We start from the raw sequence: 20,360 nt of genomic DNA, 5'->3' as shown, positions 1-20,360 counted from the left end.
CTCCTAGAAGAGTAACTGAACTACTAGAATGAGATAAGGATAGCAAAGAAGAAGGCTCTCCCCCGCCCTCCAAACCCTCCAGCCGAAGCCGGCAGGAAAAAGTCAGAAAGAACACCACGCAGTATAGAAAAACTGGCGTGGACATTTTACAAGAAAGTGGAAAGGGAAAGGGAGAGAGAAGAGGGAAAGGGAGAGAGGGAGATGAGATAGGGGGATGGGAAAGGGGCTGAAAGAAAAATAATTGAGAGAGAGAGAGAGAAACCGAGCCTCTTGTCAGTGTATCACCCTCGCTCGGTGATGAAAGGCAGTGTGGAGTCGTCCCAGTCAGTGCTGCCCTCGCCCGGCGATGGCGATCAATGTTAACTTTGACAAAATTAATGACAACCACACCGTTGCCAACTGTAGGGTAATCATCTCTTGGTCTGCGGGGCAGTAGGGTAATTTTACAATATCTAAAAGGTACTTTTCTTTTATTTAAATTCTCTGTTGCCCTCTACAGTAGAGTCTATGTCAAAAGAAAAACTGCCTCAGCGCTAAGTAACAAGTCACCCATCATTACTGAAACTGCTTCTCGTAAATCTGGCGGCTGACAACGCATCAGACTGTGAAGAATATTGATGAGGAACCTATCTATCTATCTATCTATTGCCAGACGCCACAATCCCGTAAGGGGTGGCCATTTGACTTTGAGTTATTTGTTTTATGGGAAGGGACACTAATCCTCCACCAACCCACTTGTTGACACGTAGGGAGCACGTATGATTTGGTTATATGGTCACCACCCAGCGTAGTAAATGGTTTCTAGGCTTACAGGAAACCATTTGGCTTGTCACTCAATGTAAAGCCACCTGTAAAGGAAAGAAAAGCAATAAGAAGTGACAGGAAATATGGGAGAAATATGAAGAGAGGAGGGCAGGCACAGAAATAGAATGATAAAGGCTAAGGAAGACGTGGGCAGCTCTACATCAAGTGAGTGGATGATGCTCGCCACCACCTACCACATATCCAGTGTTCAAAAATTTGGTTTGTTTGGCTAAATTGGTTCTAACCCTACCCCATTCCACTGCTGACACTGACATTTTTTTTTTTTATGCTGTCACTGAAACGAAGAAATAAACTGGGGCCAGAACTACTGAATGCTGTTCTTGCACAAAGTCTAGCTTGATTGCAAGGAAAGAAGACTGCAGAAATAAGACAATTAAATCTAAACACTACAGTCTATATTATGTATCTATGTATGCCTTCAAAAATGTACACTCGTACAATCTATAGAATGATTTGTAAATTAAACTTGGGTGGCTCCAATATTTCTATTTTGGGCGGAAAAAGGATATAAAAGTACTTCTAATAGAACTTTAATAATGCTTATTTCTTTTTCAATATAAGCTTCATTTTGATTTAGAGAGGCCCAATATCTACATTACTGTATATATTCAAATTATTATTTTTGAAGGAACATATTATAATCTACAATTATATCCAATTATTATTTCTGCAGGAATATAAGGTGTAGGCCTAGTCTTGCACTAAACAAGAGAAACCACATTTTATGTTGTTGCTGTATACCGGCATATAAATTCAGTAACTACCAACCACCATAGTAATATTTCATATTCATAATAGTACATAAGAACATAAGAAGTGTGTGTAATTCACCGGGTCGGTCAGGATCACTTGATGGGCGTGATCGTCAGCTTTTACCCTCCCGGAAGGGAGCTGAGAGCTCATATAGTCCGATCTAAGGGCAAGGCTGTGACCTTCACACACGCACACACCCGTCCCCTTGCTCAAGGGGGACAGTAACCACCCACTTCGTCAGTGAAACTTTTCGCAACCTGAGCGAGGCGCGAACTCCCGTTCACCAGTTGGCAAGCGAGAGCGTTACCACTGCACCAGCGAGCGGTGTGTGTGTGTGTGTGTGTGTGTGTGTGTGTGTGTTACTACTCTATGTTACCGTTACCCAGTATTCTGTCCATGTTACAACTCAGTCCATAAATTAAAACAAATGATTTGCCTATTTGTATACTTATTTCTCTTTGCATTTCCGTACTTAAATTTATCCTTTCGCTGTCTTGTAATTTGACTGCTTTCTCGTTTGGTTTGTTTTGTTTTTCACTCTTCTTGTTGCTGGGTTTATATTCACAGTCTGGTATCAATTTTATCAGAGATCATCAATCATTTATGTCCTGTTATCAATCAAGTTATCAGTTATACGTCGTGTCCAGCGTATTTTGCCAGGCTTATTTTTTTCATCGTATTTGATCGAGTTAATCTGTTTCACTTTCCTTGTTTTACCCTTGTTACTGATTTCGTTACCGGGAATTTCTTTATCACCCTTTCACTGTTGCTCTGGTCTTGTCACTCTTTCTCGCTTATATCTTTTTTATCTCGTTATCGTCCGCATCGTCTTCACCATTTCGTTATCAGATGCGTATTTTTCACGTTCTTATCGGGGCTTATCTTTTCCTCCGTCAGAGATTTTAGAGGAGGTTATGTTTTCACCCCTGTTTGTGTCTGTGTACAAGATATCTCAAAACGTTGGTATCTCATATCAGTGGAATCTGGTGGACGGGTGCGTAGTGGGTCAAGGAAGAGTTGATTAGATTTTGGTGGTGGTGGTGGTAATGGTGGTAGTTTGTAGTGGTGGTGGTGATGGTGGTAGTTGGTGGTGGTGGTGGTGGTGGTGATGGTGGTAGTTGGTGGTGGTGGTGGTGGTGGTAATGGTGGTAGTTGGTGGTGGTGGTGATAATGGTGGTAGTTGGTAGTGGTGGTAATGGTGGTTGGTGGTGGTGGTGGTGGTAATGGTGGTAGTTGGTGGTGGTGGTAATGGTGGTTGTTGGTGGTGGTGGTGGTAATGGTGGTAGTTGTTGTTGTTGTTGGTGGTGGTAATGGTGGTAGTTGGTGGTAGGTGTGGTGAAGGTGTGGGTAGTGGTAATAGGGAAGGGGGGTGTGGGTAGTAGGGAATGGGGGTGTGGGCAGTAGGGAAGGGGGAAGTGGGTAGCAGGAAAGGGGGGGGTAGTAGGGAAGGGGGGGTGAGTAGCAGGGAAGGGGGATGTGGGTAGCAGGGAAGGGGGGTGTGGGTAGCAGGGGAGGGAGATGTGGGTAGCAGGGAAGGGGGATGTGGGTAGCAGGGAAGGGGTGGGTGGGTAGTAGGGGAGGGGGGTGTGGGTAGTAGGGGAGGGGGATGTGGGTAGCAGGGAAGGGGGATGTGGGTAGCAGGAAAGGGGGATGTTTCTAGCAGTGACGTGCACAGATATTTTCTTCTTAATGCAAGGAGGAGGGAACCACTTGCCAGGGGCCTGGAATTTGTTCCCTCCGAGAAAAAACAAAAACAAGATAAAGGAGAGCCGAATTCGAGATCCATTCATTTCGAGATGTCTGGACACACTGCGTTTGAAAGACTGGAGATCGTAGGCAGCGGGAAAAACAGACAGAGAGAGACAGTTCCAAGGGCTCAGGCTAAATGGGGAGAAGGGCACCACACCCCTTGCGGCAGGTCACTACTCAAACTGCGTGACAAGCATTTCACAGTTTAATTCATGTTGTCGAAGGTTAAGCCTCTTGAAACACAGCAACACATTTTTTCATTTGCTAAAGGACTCATTTTGATGTTACGCTCTCTGACCAGTGAAAGCAGTGTAGTAAGTGTCCAGTTAATAAGAGGTGATCTAGTGACGGTACATGGTTGCTTGAAGCCAGAACAAAAGGCAGAAAGGATGTAATGAAAAATGCAGTCGGTATCTTTATTATGAAGTAAGGACACCTCCTGGTCTGGATAATTTTTTTTCTTTTACTTGGTGGAGCTAATTGTACACAGTCTCATAGGCCACACTCTCAGGCCTTCAATGTCCTTTATTAAATACTTCAAAGGTTGGTTATCAATTCGGTTGTTGGTTATAGACTGGGTGCGCTTTATGGCCATGTGCTGTTTGGATCGTTTGTGTTTTAAGTGCAAGATCAGAATTGTTGTCCTCAGATCATTATTATACTACATAAAAGTCCAAATATTTAAGGTATTTCTCAACTGAAAAAATACCTCCACAGTAACTATATATATATCTTGCCGTTGCATGTTAAAAGTAGGGATATATGAAGGAGCAAAACTCAAGAATTTAGGGTATAGGATTATTTAAAGGCCAAGGATGAGATGAAGGGATGGAGTGGAGAGGTATATGAGAGAGGGGAGTGTGTGAACTGGGAGCAGGGCAGTGAAATGGCGGGGGGACAGGGGGACGTGGAGGCAATTTGTTTGTAGCCACCCCGCATGGGCTTGAGGCGTCTGGCAATAGATAGATAGACAGATAGTTTCAGAGGGGAGGGGGTACTTCCACTCCTACGGGGGGTGGGAGGGGGAGAATCATCATGGGTTTCCTGCCAAATAAGGGAAAACACCAGGAAAATCTTAGTAACCTGAAGGAGGTGGTGTGGAAGCAGAAGAGAGGGCTATAGACAGCAAGGGCGAGAAATACATGCCACACACCCCCCCTCTCTCTCTCTATCTATCTCTCTATCTCTCTCTGCATGCCACACACCGCCACTCTCCCCTCCTCCCTCCCTCCCTCTTTCTCTCCCCTTTCACTCCCATTCTCTCCCCTCCCTCCCTCCCTCTCCAATCTGTTGCTAAGAGGGCACAGAAGATTGTTCAGTTCTGTTTTACCCTCAGGACGAGACAGAGGCAGTGCTGGTGTTCTGTGTAAGTGTAAGTGTATGGTGTAAGTGTAAGTGTAGGGTGTAAGTGTAAGTGTAGGGTGTAAGTGTAAGTGTAGGTGTAAGTGTAAGTGTAGGGTGTAAGTGTAAGTGTAGGTGTAAGTGTAGGTGTAAGTGTAGGGTGTAAGTGTAGGTGTAAGTGTAGGGTGTAAGTGTAGGGTGTAAGTGTAGAGTGTAAGTGTAGGGTGTAAGTGTAGAGTGTAAGTGTAGAGTGTAAGTGTAGGGTGTAAGTGTAGGGTGTAAGTGTAAGTGTAGGGTGTAAGTGTAAGGTGTAAGTGTAAGGTGTAAGTGTAGGGTGTAAGTGTAAGTGTAGGGTGTAAGTGTAAGGTGTAAGTGTAAGATGTAAGTGTAGGGTGTAAGTGTAGGGTGTAAGTGTAGAGTGTAAGTGTAGGGTGTAAGTGTAGGGTGTAAGTGTCGGGTGCAAGAGTAAGTGTAGGGTGCAAGTGTAGGGTGTAAGTGTAAGGTGTAAGTGTAGGATGTAAGTGTAGAGTGTAAGTGTAGGGTGTAAGTGTAGGGTGTAAGTGTAGGGTGTAAGTGTAAGTGTAGGGTGTAAGTGTAGGGTATAAGTGTAAGTGTAGGGTGTAAGTGTAAGTGTAGGGTGTAAGTGTAGGGTGTAAGTATATTCTCGTTTACTTAGACCATTCGTAACGTCTCATCCTTAGCGATTTAGCCTCTTATTACACCTTAATTATTCCGATGACCTTTTAAATTCTGAGGACAAGTGGTGCCTCAAAAGTTCTTACGACCCAAGAGAGAGAGAGAGAGAGAGAACACGTAATCGGACTGCTGCTCCACAGATTAAGTTCCCCAGTTCGCGTGTTGCTGGCACGGCTCAGTTAACTTTAGCACAGTCTACCCTACATACGTTTTTTCTTCAGGTCTTCCTCTTCATCCTTTATAATGCTTGTTTTGTTTTGTTTTTGTTTTGACGTTCATTGATTATAGGTTTGATTGGCAATGTTAGGGGTCAGGCAAATGTCTTCTTACAAAAACGCGGTACAGGAATCTTTGTTTAACTATTAAAAATATATATATATAATGCTTGTTTTGTCTTGTTTTTGTTTTGTTTTGTTTTGTTGTGACGTTCATTGATTATAGGTTTAATTGGCAATGTTAGGGGTCAGCCAAATGTCTTCTCACAAAAACGAGGTACGGGAATCTTTGTTTACCTTGGAAAAATATAATGCTTGTTCTGCCTTGTTTTTGTTCTGGTTTGTTTTTTGACGTTCATTGATTATAGTTTTGAATGGCAATTTTAGGGGTCAGCCAAATGTCTTCTCCAAAAAACCAACACAGCCGTCCCCGCAACACACAAAACTTAGAGAACGCAGTACAGGAGTCTTTGTTTACCTGGAAAAAAAGACACACAAGAAGACATCAGTGTAGAGTAACAAAAAGACTAACTAAACAGGTAAAGAAGTGGAATGTGCTTGTGTCTCAGCATAAACTTGATGGCTCCTCCTCCAAGGCCTTGAAGTCCCTCCACGTGCCTTCACCTGTTACCATCTCGACACTAACCCCCACCGTCCATACTGAATACACGCTAGGGTTGTCTCATTTAGGACTGGTGCGAGGGTTGCTGTATGTTTATTTTTGTCTGTGTCGGTAAGCAAAGTCACTCGTAACAAATTTCAACCACCTAATTGTTCATTGCCCCAGTCTGTGATATAATCCGAAACTCAGGTGACCAAACTGTTCCCCGCACCAGCCTGAGATCGAACTCGCGTCCTTTCAGATAGCAAACCACTTCTCTGCCCACTTGACTGATAAAAGCTGTATCTCTCTCCACAGGCACCCATCAGAGGCAGGATCATGTCGGAGGGTAAGTTTCCTTCTAGAGCTGGTTTGGTTTGATTTTCGGAACAAGACTATCTATCTATCTATCTATTGCCAGACGCCTGAATCCCGTTCGGGGTGACCACAAACAAATCGCCTCCACGTCGCCCTGTCCCCCGCCATTTCACTGCCCCGCTCCCAACTCACACCCCCCTCTCTCATATACCTTTCCACCCCATCCCTCCATCTCAACGTGGCCCATTCTTTAACTCAAACACTGAGTCCTGGTTGCATGGAACTCGATGAACCTTTGCTGTGAGGTAGGGGTGAGTCTCCTTGGTTACTAGTCAAATTAATCCAGCCATCTGACCACACCTTGCCATTAACTTCGGTGAAAAGGAGTTAGGGATTCTTGGCAGGTGAGAATAAACCCCTAATTACAAGCATCTTAACTTCGATCTATTTCTCTTATTACCTTTAAACAGTCGACTTATTCTCCAGGTAATGTTTTGAAATGGAGGGGTTGGAACAGCCTTCATCAATATATATATATATATATATATATATATATATATATATATATATATATATATATATATATATATCATTGTTACAAGGATGATGTGAAAAATAAGTTATATGAGTGGATGGTCTGTTCACTGACTGCGTTTGTGGGATTCTCTTCTTTATTTTTCGGTAAACTGTCTTGAATTTAATATTATTTTTTGATTGTGTGTGTGTGTGTGTGTGTGTGTGTGTGTGTGTGTGTGTGTGTGTGTGTGTGTGAGAGAGAGAGAGAGAAAGATAGGGAGAAGTAATGAAGGCCACTGATTCTTTGTCACACATATAAGCTTTCCCCTGTCATATGGGCGTGCACCACGATAAGAGTCAGATCATCATCATCATAATCATCATCACAATCCATCATCATCATCATCATCATCATTACCAAAATCATCATCACCATCATCATCATCATCATCACCATCATCATCATCATCATCATCATCATCATCACCATCACCATCATCATCATCACCACAGTCATCATCATCATCAAAATCTCACATTATAATAACTATTTTAACCACGAGTTTGGCGAGGGGAGACTTATACATACATACATACATACATACATCGAGTGTCACTTGTGTAATCGCCCCATGTGTGTGTGTGTGTGTGTGTGTGTGTGTGTGTGTGTGTGTGTGTGTGTGTGTGTGTGTGTGTGTGTGTGTGTGTCCTTGAATCAGTGTAGTGCAGCCAGGGTCCAAAATGATAACCTCAGTGAACTTAACCTCTTCACTCCTATCAATTTTTTTTTCTTTTCTTTTTTTTCAGACGATTTTATTCATCTTAGGAGAGATTTTTAGGCTGGTACTCTCGTCGGAAAAGGAAGCTCCCTAACACCTCCTCCTAAGCGATTTGTTTTTGGATATGGCTGGTTATTATCCTTCTGTCTGTTATTTATGCAAAGTATGGCGATATTGGAAGGACTTATTTAATACAGAAGAGGAGAAAAGGGTGTAATAAGAAAATGAATCGATTAGGAAAAGGTGTTAGGGACCTTCCTCAACCTGCTACAGTACCTGTCACTCTAACTCTCATCTAAGCATGGTAGAGCTGCTTTGGTATTCCCTCTTATATAATCATAGTAACACAAGAACAAAAATGCTATATGATGATGCTTTGAGACCTTTTGATTTTAATGGTGTGTAATTCACCGGGTCGGTCAGGATCACTTGATGGTCGTGGTCGTCAGCTTTTACCCTCCCGGAAGGGAGCTGAGAGCTCATATAGTCCGATCTAAGGGCAAGGCTGTGACCTTCACTCACGCACACACCCGTCCCCTTGCTCAAGGGGGACAGTAACCACCCACTTCATCAGTGATACTTTTCGCAACCTGAGCGAGGCGCGAACTCCCGTCCACCAGTTGGCAAGCGAGAACGTTACCACTGCACCAGCGTGTGTGTGTGTGTGTGTGTGTGTGTGTGTGTGTGTGTGTGTGTGTGTGTGTGTGTGTGTGTGTGTGTAGTGTGTAGTGTGGTGTGATGTGGTGTGGTGTGGTGTGGTGTGGTGCTACTGCTGTGGTTATTAGCCCGGGGATAATTACCATTAAGAAGGTAATTTTGCCTCTTCAAGGGAGTAATGACTGTAAAACTTTGCTGGTGAGTTTTCTTTTTCTTAGTTTTTACAAGACAATGTACAGGGTTATGAGAAGCAGGATCTGTGTGCTGTCCGGGTAATGACTGGTACACGACACACCATTCTGTCACAGTGGCCATTAGGGATGTACCGATACCAAACTTTTGACCGATACCACAAAACTGGACCGATACCGATACTACTACCGATGACGATGCCAGTGAGGGAGGGTGGTGCCTGGGGTGCGAGGGCTGTGGCAGGGTCCTGAGCCGCTGATGCCAGGCTGCCAACCTGTCTCGTACGTGTCCCTGGCGGCAGATGTGGCTCATAACCAAAGAATGTACTGTATTACTACTCACCATGTACTCAAAATAATATCATACCAAAAAAATTGGATATTACCGATAATCTATTTTTCATCCCTATAAAATGTCCAAATTCTGTTTAACAAAATAACATCCAGTGAGTGATATGCGACGGACTAAATTCCTTTTAAGTATCGGTAGTATCGGCAGAAAATGAGCCGATACCGATTCCTATACCGATACTCTAAAAATGGGCCGATACCACCGATACCAATACATCGGTACGTCTCTCGTGGACACCCAGGATGCTTACGCCTTTTGCAGCTGTATACCTGTTTGAAGTGGGTTTTTCTGCTGTGCTAAAATAAAAGGCAAAAAAAGAAAAAAAAAACACGATGCTTATAGACTATGACACGCGATACGTAATGTCTCTGATTAAAAAAAAAAAAAAAAAAAAAACGGTATTATCAGTTTCACCCATCGCACCAATAGTCCAACCAAGTGTATGTTCAACTGAAAAGAATTTAATGTAGTTAATAACCATACACTGGCTATTCTTTACTGTATATTCACTTGGACAAAACATTACCAGTGTCAGTGTGTGTTTCTGCTGAGTCTAGCGTTGACATAGGGTGAGGTAGTAACAGCTTATCTTGGTGTGGCAAGAGGTGACAACAGCAAGGTCAAGAGGCGTGGTGTCAGAGGATGATTTGTGTTGTGGTACGGCTTAACAGGGTAATTGTGTGTGGTGTGGTGTGGTGTGGTGTGGTGTGACTTTGGAGGATGATTTTTCGCGGTGTGGTGTGGTGTGGTGTGACTTTGGAGGATGATTTTTCGCGGTGTGGTGTGGTGTGGTGTGACTTTGGAGGATGATTTTTCGCGGTGTGGTGTGGTGTGGTGTAACTTTGTAGCTTTGAAGGGAGATTTTGTGTGGTGTGAGGTGGTGTGGTGTGGGGTGGTGTGACTATGGAGGATGATTTTGTGTGGTGTGGCGTGAGAGGGTGGTGTGGTGTGGCGTGGTGTGAGAGGGTGGTGTGGTGTGGTGTAGTTCTGGAGGGTGATTATGTGATGTGGTGTGAGAGGGTGGTAGTGTGGTGTGGTGTGATGTGCTGTGGTGTGAGAGGGTGGCGTGGCGCAGTTCTGAAGGGTGACTGTATGTGCAGTGATGTGAGAGGGTGGTGTGGTGCGGTGTGGTGTGGTGTGATGTGAGAGTGTGGTGTGGTATGGTATGGTGAGATGTGGCTTCAATATAGTAATTAAACTCTACGGGAATTTAGCGCCTCGAATCAGAAACCTGTTCATGAGAGATAAACAAGCAGAGTTACATAGAGTTACATAGATACACAGACCACACAGACCTTACGGTCCCTACGAGGTGGTCCGGCCTTAATCCTAATATAGTGCATAGGAGCAGGAGAAAAGGATAGCACAGCAGAAGGCTCTCTCCCCCACCCTCCAGACCCTCCGGCATTTGCCGTACAGGAAACAAGAGAGGAAGTAATACCTTGCAGGAATGAAAAACCTGAAGGAATTTTATAGGATCGGCAGAAAGTAGAATAACGTGGAAAAGGAAAATTTGGGCATACAGCCACATACTTACTCTATGCATGCATTTTTATTTTTTTTTTTTAATCAGAAGATGAATAGAATGTTTATCTATTATATATATTCTACAATATTGTCTGTGTCTAATAGACACATAAATGCAGACGCGAATATGCAAATTGCTCCATCCTAACTAAACGATACCAATTGCGTCGAGATACATGTCCAGTCTCTTTTTAAACATATTTATGGTACCACTCTCAATCACATTCCCAGGGAGTTTATTCCATTCGCTTACAACAGAGTAAGTGAAGAAGTTTTTGGTTGTATCAAGATTAGCCCTTCTTGCTTGCAACTTCATACCATTTCCTCGAGTTACAGTCTCGGTAATTACTGTGAATAGCTTGCTTGAATCAGTATTACTAAAGCCTTTTAGAATCTTAAAGCATTCAATCAGTTGTCCCCTGAGTCTCCGTTTTCTAAGAGAGAATAGGTTTAATTCTCTGAGTCTCTCGAGGTATGGTTTGTTCCTCAGGGACGGGATTAACTTGGTAGCCCTACGCTGGACCGCTTCCAGTATTTCTATATCTTTAATTAGGTGAGGCGACCAAAATTGCACTGCAAACTCTAAGTGTGGCCTGACTATGCTTTTGTATAGGGGGATTACAATATCTTTGCTTTTATACGTAAAATGTCTTTTGATGAAGCCTAGGGCCCTGTTGGCTTTATTGGCGGCAGAGATACATTGATTTGAACATTTCAGATCGCCTGAAATTAGTACGCCTAGATCTTTAACTAGTGAGGACTTGCTAATGATTTGGCCCTTCATTTCGTAATCATACCTTTTGTTTTTCTTCCCACATTGCAGTACCTGACATTTGCTTACATTGAAGGGCATTTGCCATTTTTCTGACCAGCTGATAATTTTATTAAGGTCATTTTGAAGGCTAATTTTGTCTTCTTCAGTTAATATAGTGTTGCCGATTTTTGTGTCGTCTGCAAATTTAGAAATGAAATTGTTTAGGCCAACATCGATATCGTTAATATACATAATAAATAGGACTGGTCCCAACACCGATCCCTGAGGAGAAGAGGAGAGAGAGAGAGAGAGAGAGATGCTCCCTTTCTTATCTAAAAACACGTCATCCTCTCTTTATCTGTTGCCGAGCTGTGGACACTCGTACTGATAAGATACTGTTCAACCTTGTCCCATTTATATTCAGTTTTAGCTGCTAAGGAAAGAGCTCTGTCAGTATCCCCGTTGGTTAATGAAGTTCCCTAACACCACTTCTTAAACGATTTATTTTGCTTATTACACTTTGCTGTCCTCTTCTGTGATACTTCATTCTAATACCGTTTTTGCGCATAACGAGCGAGCGAGCAATTGTATTTTTTTATGCAAGGAAGAAGGAACCAAAAGCCAGAACCCTGCAAAATTATTCCCCCTAAGAAAAAACCAAGAACAAGACACAGAGCCAATATCAACATCAAAACAATTCACGTGCGGAGAATAATTCCACGCTAATTTGACTTCCTTGTTTTAACGCAGGTGAAGCATACCATATCTTTCAAAACACACTTCTGTTATTCCACATTGCACAGGCTTCACATTCTAGTGTTAATCCATCGCCACGGCACAGCATTCAAGATGGAGAGATGGCAATTTTAGGCCAAGTTAAAATGAAAGGAGTATAGTCTAGAACGAATTTATTTTGCACTGGGGAGACTATTGTAATTTGAGGTGTCATTTGCAGCCTTACTGTATTAAATTGAATAGGCTTTTCTGTTAATAGGAAGAATAAGAATAAACATAATTGGACTGAAAGGGTTAAGGGCCTCAGTCTAGGTCAAATAGGGGGCTCCGTAACACCTCTTCCTTTGCGGCTTATTCTGCGTATTGCACCTTGACATTATCCTCTGTTGTGCTTTAAATATCAACACAGTTTGTATCAGTAACAGACAGGAGGACAGAATAGATCGCTGAGGAAGAAGTGTTAAGAGATCTCGAAAACCAATTAGAGAGAGAGAGAGAGAGAGAGAGAGAGAGAGAGAGAGAGAGAGACCTACAATGATACAGGCTCGTCCATATATCAAACATCCCAATTCTTGAGTATTTCGAAGATGGCTCAGTCTGCGGGTGTGGGGAGTGCTATTGCTTTGTTACACTGTACTGTTTTCACTCTAACTTGGTCCAGATTTTCGTCCTTTAGCAAACTATTTCATGTAACTAAATGGCAGAAAAAAAGACAGTGCTACGGCTCTAAATCCATTCCATCGCACTTCTTCGTGACTAGCATCGTATTCCAGTGTTATGCTATTGTTACTACTCAGCGTTCAGGACGGAGCGATGGCAATTTTAGGCCAAGTCAGAGTCTAACCGGTAGCCATCGAGTATACAGAAAATCTCTCTCTCTCTCTCTCTCTCTCTCTCTCTCTCTCTCTCTCTCTCTCTCTCTCTCTCTCTCTCTCTCTCCTCGTTTCTTCTTCCTTCATTTCTTCAACATCTACGAATACCTCTTGACTTCTCCCATTCCTCTTCCTTCAGTACATCCACTTATGCATTTCCTCCTCCTCCTCCTCCTCCTCCTCCTCCTCCTCCTCCTCCTCCTCCTCCTCCTCCTCCCTAAAATGCATGTAATGGATCATGGAAAGTCGAATACTCAGGGAAGGTATTGGCAAACCTGAGTGGGCCGTCCCAAGAGGACACGAGGACCGGGATGTGCAGTATCTGGACCACGCTGTAATTATGCGAACTTATTACTTAGTAGTGGTAGGTGGGGGCGCTCACCATCCACTCACTCGATGTAGTGCTGCTCTCGGGTCCCTGTCCTTCCCTCTCCTCCCTCTTTTCCTTCCTTCCTCTTCTGTCTTTCTTTCCTTCATTCTTTCCTTGTCCTTCTGCCTACAGGTGACTTTACACTCCCTCTTCTGTCTTTCTTTCCTTCATTCTTTCCCCTTCCTTCTGGCTGTGGGTGACTCTACACTGAGTGACAAACCGAATGGTTTCCTGAACACCAGGAAACCATTTACTGCGCTGGATAGTAACCATATAACCAAATTTTGGCGCCTGGTCGTTTAGTGGGTAATTATTGCGCTCCAATCGCATTGAGCCGGTGAAGGTTTATATCCAAGGGATGGTTGGGGTTTATTGCTCACGTAATGCCACTCAGGGATGAGTGAGGCTGGTCACTTTCATCTTAAATGTCTGGACCAACTTGCCTAGCCCCGGGCTCCTACGCTCCTCATGGGGCAACGTAGGATTGGGCGATGGATGGATGGACGGAATTATTATTATTATTTTTTTTTTTTTTTACCATTTTCGTTGCTCATATGATGTTAAAAATGTAAACCAAAATTCACCTTCGACAAAGAACTTATCTGTGTGTATATCCAGCCATCTATACACCTTTCTGTCAGTCAGGCTGGCTTTCTGTCTGTCTGTCTATCTCTCTACCACTGTCTGTCTATCTATCTATCCATCCATCATTTTATCTGTCTATCTATCTGTCCATCCATCTATTTCTCTCTCCCTCAGTCTGACTTTTTGTTTGTCTATCTATCTGTCAGTGTCTGTCTATTTATCTATCTATCATTTTATATATCTATCCATCCATCTATCTATCTATTCTATCTATCTATGTCCATTTATCTATTACCTACCTATTTGTTATCCATCTATCATTTTATCCATCCATCCATCCATCTATCTATCTATCTATCTAAGTCCATTAATCTATTACCTACCTACTTATGTTATCCATCTATCATTTTATCCATCCAACTATCCATCCATCGATCTATCTATCTATCTATCTATCTGTCTGTCTGTCTATTTATCTATTACCTATCAGTTTGTCATCATCCATCTATCACTTCATCCATCTATCCATCCATCCATCTATCTACCTAAGTCCATTTATCTATTACCTATCTATTTACGTACAGTGCTCAGGTGTGATGTGGTGGTGGTGGGTGCAGGTGTACACGGAAGTAGCGCGGCGTTACACCTGGCCAGGGCGGGGAAGGACACTATACTACTAGAACAGGTGAGTCTTCCCTTCACTCAGTCCTTTTATTGTACTGGCGCTCGCGAAGTCAGTGTGTGTGTGCGTGTGTGTGTGTGTGAGAGAGAGAGAGAGAGAGAGAGAGAGAGAGAGAGAGAGAGAGAGAGAGAGAGTAAGAGAGTGGGTGGATGGTTCAATGTTTTTGACGTAAGGAAGAAGGAACCCAAGATCACGAGAAATGGTGAAATTAACTCAAACCGCTTTGGTCTGATTTAAACCAAACTTGCTGGAAGGGTTAGGGGCCAGGCAAGAATGGAAGGAAATCGATTTTGAGTAGTTTGTCGAAGATCATAGGGTAAAATTAGATATTCGGCCCTCAGACCAATTTTCTTTCTTGAGTTAACTTTATGCTGGTTATAGAGTGACAATAACCTTAGATTTTATGCTGTCATGATCAGATAGGGTAATTTTTTTTTTTTTAATGCTAGGAAGAAGGAACCAAAGGCCATAAGCCCGCAATAACTATTCCTTCTAATTGGTCAGTTAGCCTTGCCGTTCCCAATACCACACGGATTATCCACTTGTCAATTTAACCCCGCACCCCAGTTCCCACCATCATACCCCCCAGTTCTCAGTACAATTAGGGCCCCCAGTTTCTGCAGTTCCTTGTGCCAGTTTAATTCCCAGTTCCCCCAGTTTCCAGTACCAGTCTACTCCCCAGTCCCCACCCCACAGTTTCTAATACCAGTCCAACCCTCAGTCCCATTACCTGTCTAATCCTGTTCCCAGTACTGGTTTAACCCCTAGTTCTCCCAGTCCCAGTACCAGTCTAACCCCAGCCTAATCCCAGTCTGACTCCAGTTCCTGACCCCCACTCTCCAAGTTCCCAGTACCAGTCTAACCCCAGCCTAATCCCAGTCTGACTCCAGTTCCTGACCCCCACTCTCCCAGCTCCCAGTACCAGTCCAACCCCAGCCTAATCCCAGTTCCCCAGTTCCTAACCCCCAGTTCTCCCAGTTCCCAGTACCAGTCTAACCCCAGCCTAATCCCAGTTCCCCAGTTCCCAACCCCCAGTTCTCCCAGTTCCTAACCCCCAGTTCTCCCAGTTCCCAGTACCCCACAGTCGCGGCAGCAGTCATGGCCAGAGTCGCATCATCCGCCTCGCAAACTACGGCATCCCTCAATTGACGCCCATCATGAACGAATCCTTCCATCAGTGGAGACGCATACAGGAGCAGGCAGGACAGACTCTACTCAGGTAAAGGACCGTTCGTAACTCCTCTTCCTTAACGATTTAGTCCCCCTATGACACCTCTCGGGTAAAACATCGAACTCCGCATAGCTCTAAAGAGTTCGGAGCATTTCTTCCTTAGAGATTTATTCTGCATATTACGGTACTTAGGGAAAAGACTGACTAAGTGGCTCTGAAGAATTGCTAACACCTCGTCACTGGCGAATTTTTTTTTTTTTTTTAGCATAGGGCACCTTAACTCTCTCTCTCTCTCTCTCTCTCTCTCTCTCTCTCTCTCTCTCTCTCTCTCACACACACACACACACACACACACACACACACACACACACACCATTACTTTCACAACAAATGCACTTGCGCTTCTTCGTGACTAGCACCATATTCTAACATCATCCTCTTGCAATAGCTCAGCATTCAAGATGGCGACGGCAATTTTACAGCAAGTTAAAATGAAAAAAAAAAAAAATACGCGTTTCATTAAGGTGTGATGCGCAGAATAAACCGCCAAGCAGGTCGTGTTGCGTTCCTATAGTGCGTTTGCTCTAACCTAGCAAAGACCGCTTCCCCTCTAGGCTGAGTTAGCGACCATGTGGATTCAGATTAGAGGGTCGATTTGGCGATTAAAACTATCTTTCCTGCCTCTTAACATGGATAATTGGACTGACCATTTGCAAGGACGTTGAAAATACTGTCACTGGTAAGGGTATAAGCGCAAATCCCTCTCTATCTATCTACCCATTGCCAGACGCCTTAATCCGATACGGGGTGGCCACAAACAAATCCTCGTCGCCCTGTCCTCCGCCATTTCACTGCCCTGCTCCCAATTCATACACCCCCACTCTCATATACCTCTCCACTCCATCGCTCCATCTCATCCTTGGCCTCCCCCTCCCTCTCTCCCCCTCCACATCACTCACATACACTCTCCTCGTCAGTCTCTCACTCTCCATCCTCTCCACATGGAAAATATCGCGTGAAAATACCTTTGACATAATATCTATAATTTGCTGAACAATACTATGCTTCCATTTTGCCGTCAGTAAGGAAAGTACAACATCGAAGACCCATCTTTTCACAGCGTATGAGAAATAGCTGATTATTTTCCGTATATAAAGCTGAACTGAAGCTAATTATTCAGCAAGTACTTGATATTATGTCCAACCAGTTCACGTCCAACTGTTACAAATATTTTCATGGACAGAGGACTCCTGTAATTTAGCGCATGTAAGTACCCGTCCTCGCCGCGGAGGGGCTCGGGGTTGGATGTTGTTTTCGCTAGGTTTCTTTTGGTTGTTCGTTTGTCTGCCTGTCTGTCTGCCTGTCTGCTGCCTGTCTGTTAACAACTTGACGCGAAAACTACTGGTGCGATGTTGACAAAAATTACAGGAATGATGGGCTATGACCTTCTGATCACCTGATTAAATTATGGGCCAAAGTGGGTCAAGGCCCAAGCTGTAGGCCTAAAAAATGTTAATATATATATATATATATATATATATATATATATATATATATATATATATATATACTTTTTCTCCATAAATCCTTTCAAATTCGTCATATCAACATAAAACCAACTCTTAAAGGTGCATCTTTCAAACCTGCATCCTATAACATGCCTCATTACATCAGGGGGGTCATTCCCCCCCAGGTAGCAGTAGAGGGGTCAATGTCAGGGGGGTCGGGCCTAAAATTTCAAACGGGCATAAAATCGCAAAGTTTCACCCAATTTACTTCATATTTGATATGTGACATCTTTGACTAGATATCCTGTTGTGTTTATACGTCAGCACTAAAATGACTGCCGGAGAGGGGTTTGCTGTGCCTTGGCACCGCTTCTTGTCTTTTTATTAACTTTGTTTTTCCTTCCTTTCTTCATCTTCCGTAAACACACACACACACACACACACACACACACACACACACACACACACACACACACGCACGCGCGATACTTATACATTTTAAAACGCAATTTATGCTGAGGCAACAGACATCATAACTAGCGATATTTTCAGCTTCCTCGTGGCCCAGAACTCACAAGTGGTCAGTCTCATGCAACCACTACCTACTCACATTTTACGAGTGACCCAGTTCCATCGGGTGAAAAAAGAAACTGCCTTTTGATCTTCAGTGCACAGCCAGAGTCAAAAGTTCGTCTGTTATTCCACAACGTCCACTTCCCATCCATGTTTTGTTCGTCACTTTCCTCCCTAATGGATCAGGTATAAGAGAATGATCTATGGGGAGAGAAACATATCATTCCTTTATAAAATAGATAGATAGATAGATAGATAGATAGAGAAAGAGAGAAAGAGAGAGAGAGAGAGAGAGAGAGAGAGAGAGAGAGAGAGAGAGAGGATGAGTAAGGTGAGACACAGAAGAGGTGACATGTCGAAACTGTCTTCGAATTTTCAGTATATGACAGCTCCTCTATTTCCCCCCCTGTCTGTCTTTCTATCTCTGTGTGTCTGTTTATCCATCTATCACTGTCTATCTACGTGTATCTATCTCCGTCTATCTATCTATCTATCTATTCATATCTCCCACTCTCGATCTACTGTTATAACTGTTAATCTCTGTTTCTCTGTCAGTCTATCAAGCGGTACGTCTGTCAGTCTATCTATCTACTCATCTGTATCTATCTATCTGCCCCACAGACCCAGCCCCCTGCTCTTAATGGCGAGGTCAGGCAACAGGTCATCAATAGAACGCATGGCTAGGTCAGTGGAGCAAGGAGGTCATACGCCGGAGTGGGTTAAGCCTTCAGACATCAACGCGAAGTACAAGTAAGTCTAAATGTGGTGGTGGTTTAGTGGGTTCAGACGCTTCGAAAAAGTATGTGACTCGTAGGGGTTTATATCCGAGGGTGGTTTTGGAGAGGGATCCTTCACGTGGTGGCACCGATATGGCCAGGTGGTTCCGGTACACGGCCATACACATCAGTTTCCTTCCGGTGGACAGCACGAGATGGGTAACTTTAGCCTTCAGTTTACTGGGTTCACGTTAAGATGAGCCTGAGGTTGCAACTACTACTACTACTACTGTTACTACTACTGCTACTACTACTACTACTACTACTACTACTACTACTACTATCCTCTGTTGGTTTGTTGGGCCAAGTTCTTCCAACACAATGTGGCCCAAAAGGGTTTACAATAGAGGGGTGGTGGAGGTCAGTGTATCAGAACTTCCAACCTCAACACGATAAGTAAGTAAAAGTATAAGTAGATATAGGTATAAATGTAAGTAAATGTCAATAAGTAAATACAGAAGTGAGTAAATATTGATAAGTAAACACTGATGACGATGATGATGATGATGATGATGGTGATGATGGTTGATGATGATGATGGTTGGTAATGATGATGATGATGATGTTGATAATCGTGATGATGATGATGTTGATGACGATGGTGATGATGATGGCACTGTAACCTTCCAGAATGAACCTGCCTCCTTCAAGCCTGGCCTTCTTTGACCACAGTGCCGGAGTGCTGATGGCAGACAAGTGCCTCTCCTCTCTGCAGGTGAGACAGAGGCGGCCACAACACTCAGCGTAGAGTTATTGTGCCTCCCTCTCTTAAGCCTCTGTGTTCAAGGGCTGGGCGATCCTTGAGACGCCTGGCAGTTTTGTTTGCTTAACCTGAAATATACCAACAATCCCTTCCCCATATTCTACAGCCTAACCTAATTACACCTACTATACCTTCCCCATATCCTACTCCCTCCTTACATGATCTTGCCCACTCTCTCCGTCATACACCCTTAATATGATGCACTGTCACAGAGTAGAATCTAGCCGATGCAAACGCGCTTTTTTCCCTATATATTTTCCGAAATGAAAATTACTTGCTTTTTCTATGTTTTGTGTTGCTTCTTGGCGTTGATGTTTTTTTCCTCTTCAGTCCTAGGTGGGGAAGGGCCTTCCTCTTTTCAGTACGTTTCTCTTACAAGTTGGTTAGAATTGAATAGAATTAGCTTTTTTTTCCAACAAATAACCTGTACTTCCTGTGTGCTCATATGAACCAACGATCACTGTCACGGCCTCCCACCTGTATGTCTTGTCCGTTTAGCCTGAAAATCACGATGCACCTGGACAAATTCTCTCACTCGAGGCACCTGTCTCAGAATTAAGATTAAGCATTTTAATTGGAAAAAGACGGGAGAGCCGCCACCAAAAGACGGCTGTAAAAACCACAAGACACCAAAAGAACTATCCCAGTACAAGAAAGTGTTCTGTTTTTGGCTTTGAACTCAGTTATGGTACAGAGGGAACTCGACTCTAGAAAGGGTCCTCTCCCCTGTTGGCCTTGTGAATCGTGATCTTTTCATTTGAATTACGGATGCAGTCAGATATGTATTTTTTATTTTTTTTATTTTTTACGAAAAGAAGCAAATTTCAGGAAATGTCAATGGAAATGCTTGCAAATGTCTCCTCTCCAATACTTTTTCATTTAACAGGTGACCCATACAGCTCCACTTCCACTCCGCCGGGCAGTGTCTCGTGTGCTGTTGGGACGAATCAGTCAGTGTTTTCAGTATCCACCCTGCATCATTTATGTATTTCGTGCTCTCGCTGCCACAACCACGCCCATACCAGCCAACTGAGCCGTACCAGCAACACAT

General features: G+C 43.5%; 1 protein-coding gene across 1 annotated transcript in view; it reads left to right on the top strand.

Moving 5' to 3' along the window:
- The first annotated feature begins 346 nt into the window (after positions 1-346).
- Positions 347-20,360, top strand: part of LOC145395038 (peroxisomal sarcosine oxidase-like) — a 33,028-nt gene continuing 13,014 nt past the window's right edge. The window contains exons 1-7 of the mRNA XM_080268785.1: positions 347-406; positions 4,664-4,693; positions 6,499-6,529; positions 14,421-14,521; positions 15,586-15,737; positions 18,392-18,520; positions 19,177-19,261. Coding sequence (XP_080124911.1) covers positions 347-406; positions 4,664-4,693; positions 6,499-6,529; positions 14,421-14,521; positions 15,586-15,737; positions 18,392-18,520; positions 19,177-19,261 — 588 coding nt within the window. The remainder of the gene's footprint in view (positions 407-4,663; positions 4,694-6,498; positions 6,530-14,420; positions 14,522-15,585; positions 15,738-18,391; positions 18,521-19,176; positions 19,262-20,360) is intronic.

This window comes from Coenobita brevimanus, chromosome 4 (assembly GCF_032717465.1).
Source record: "Coenobita brevimanus isolate Jiangsu-jjx chromosome 4, ASM3271746v2, whole genome shotgun sequence".
Lineage (NCBI taxonomy): Eukaryota > Metazoa > Arthropoda > Malacostraca > Decapoda > Coenobitidae > Coenobita > Coenobita brevimanus.
The sequence above is the reverse complement of the archived record's forward strand: the minus strand, read 5'-3'. Positions and strand labels throughout refer to the sequence as shown.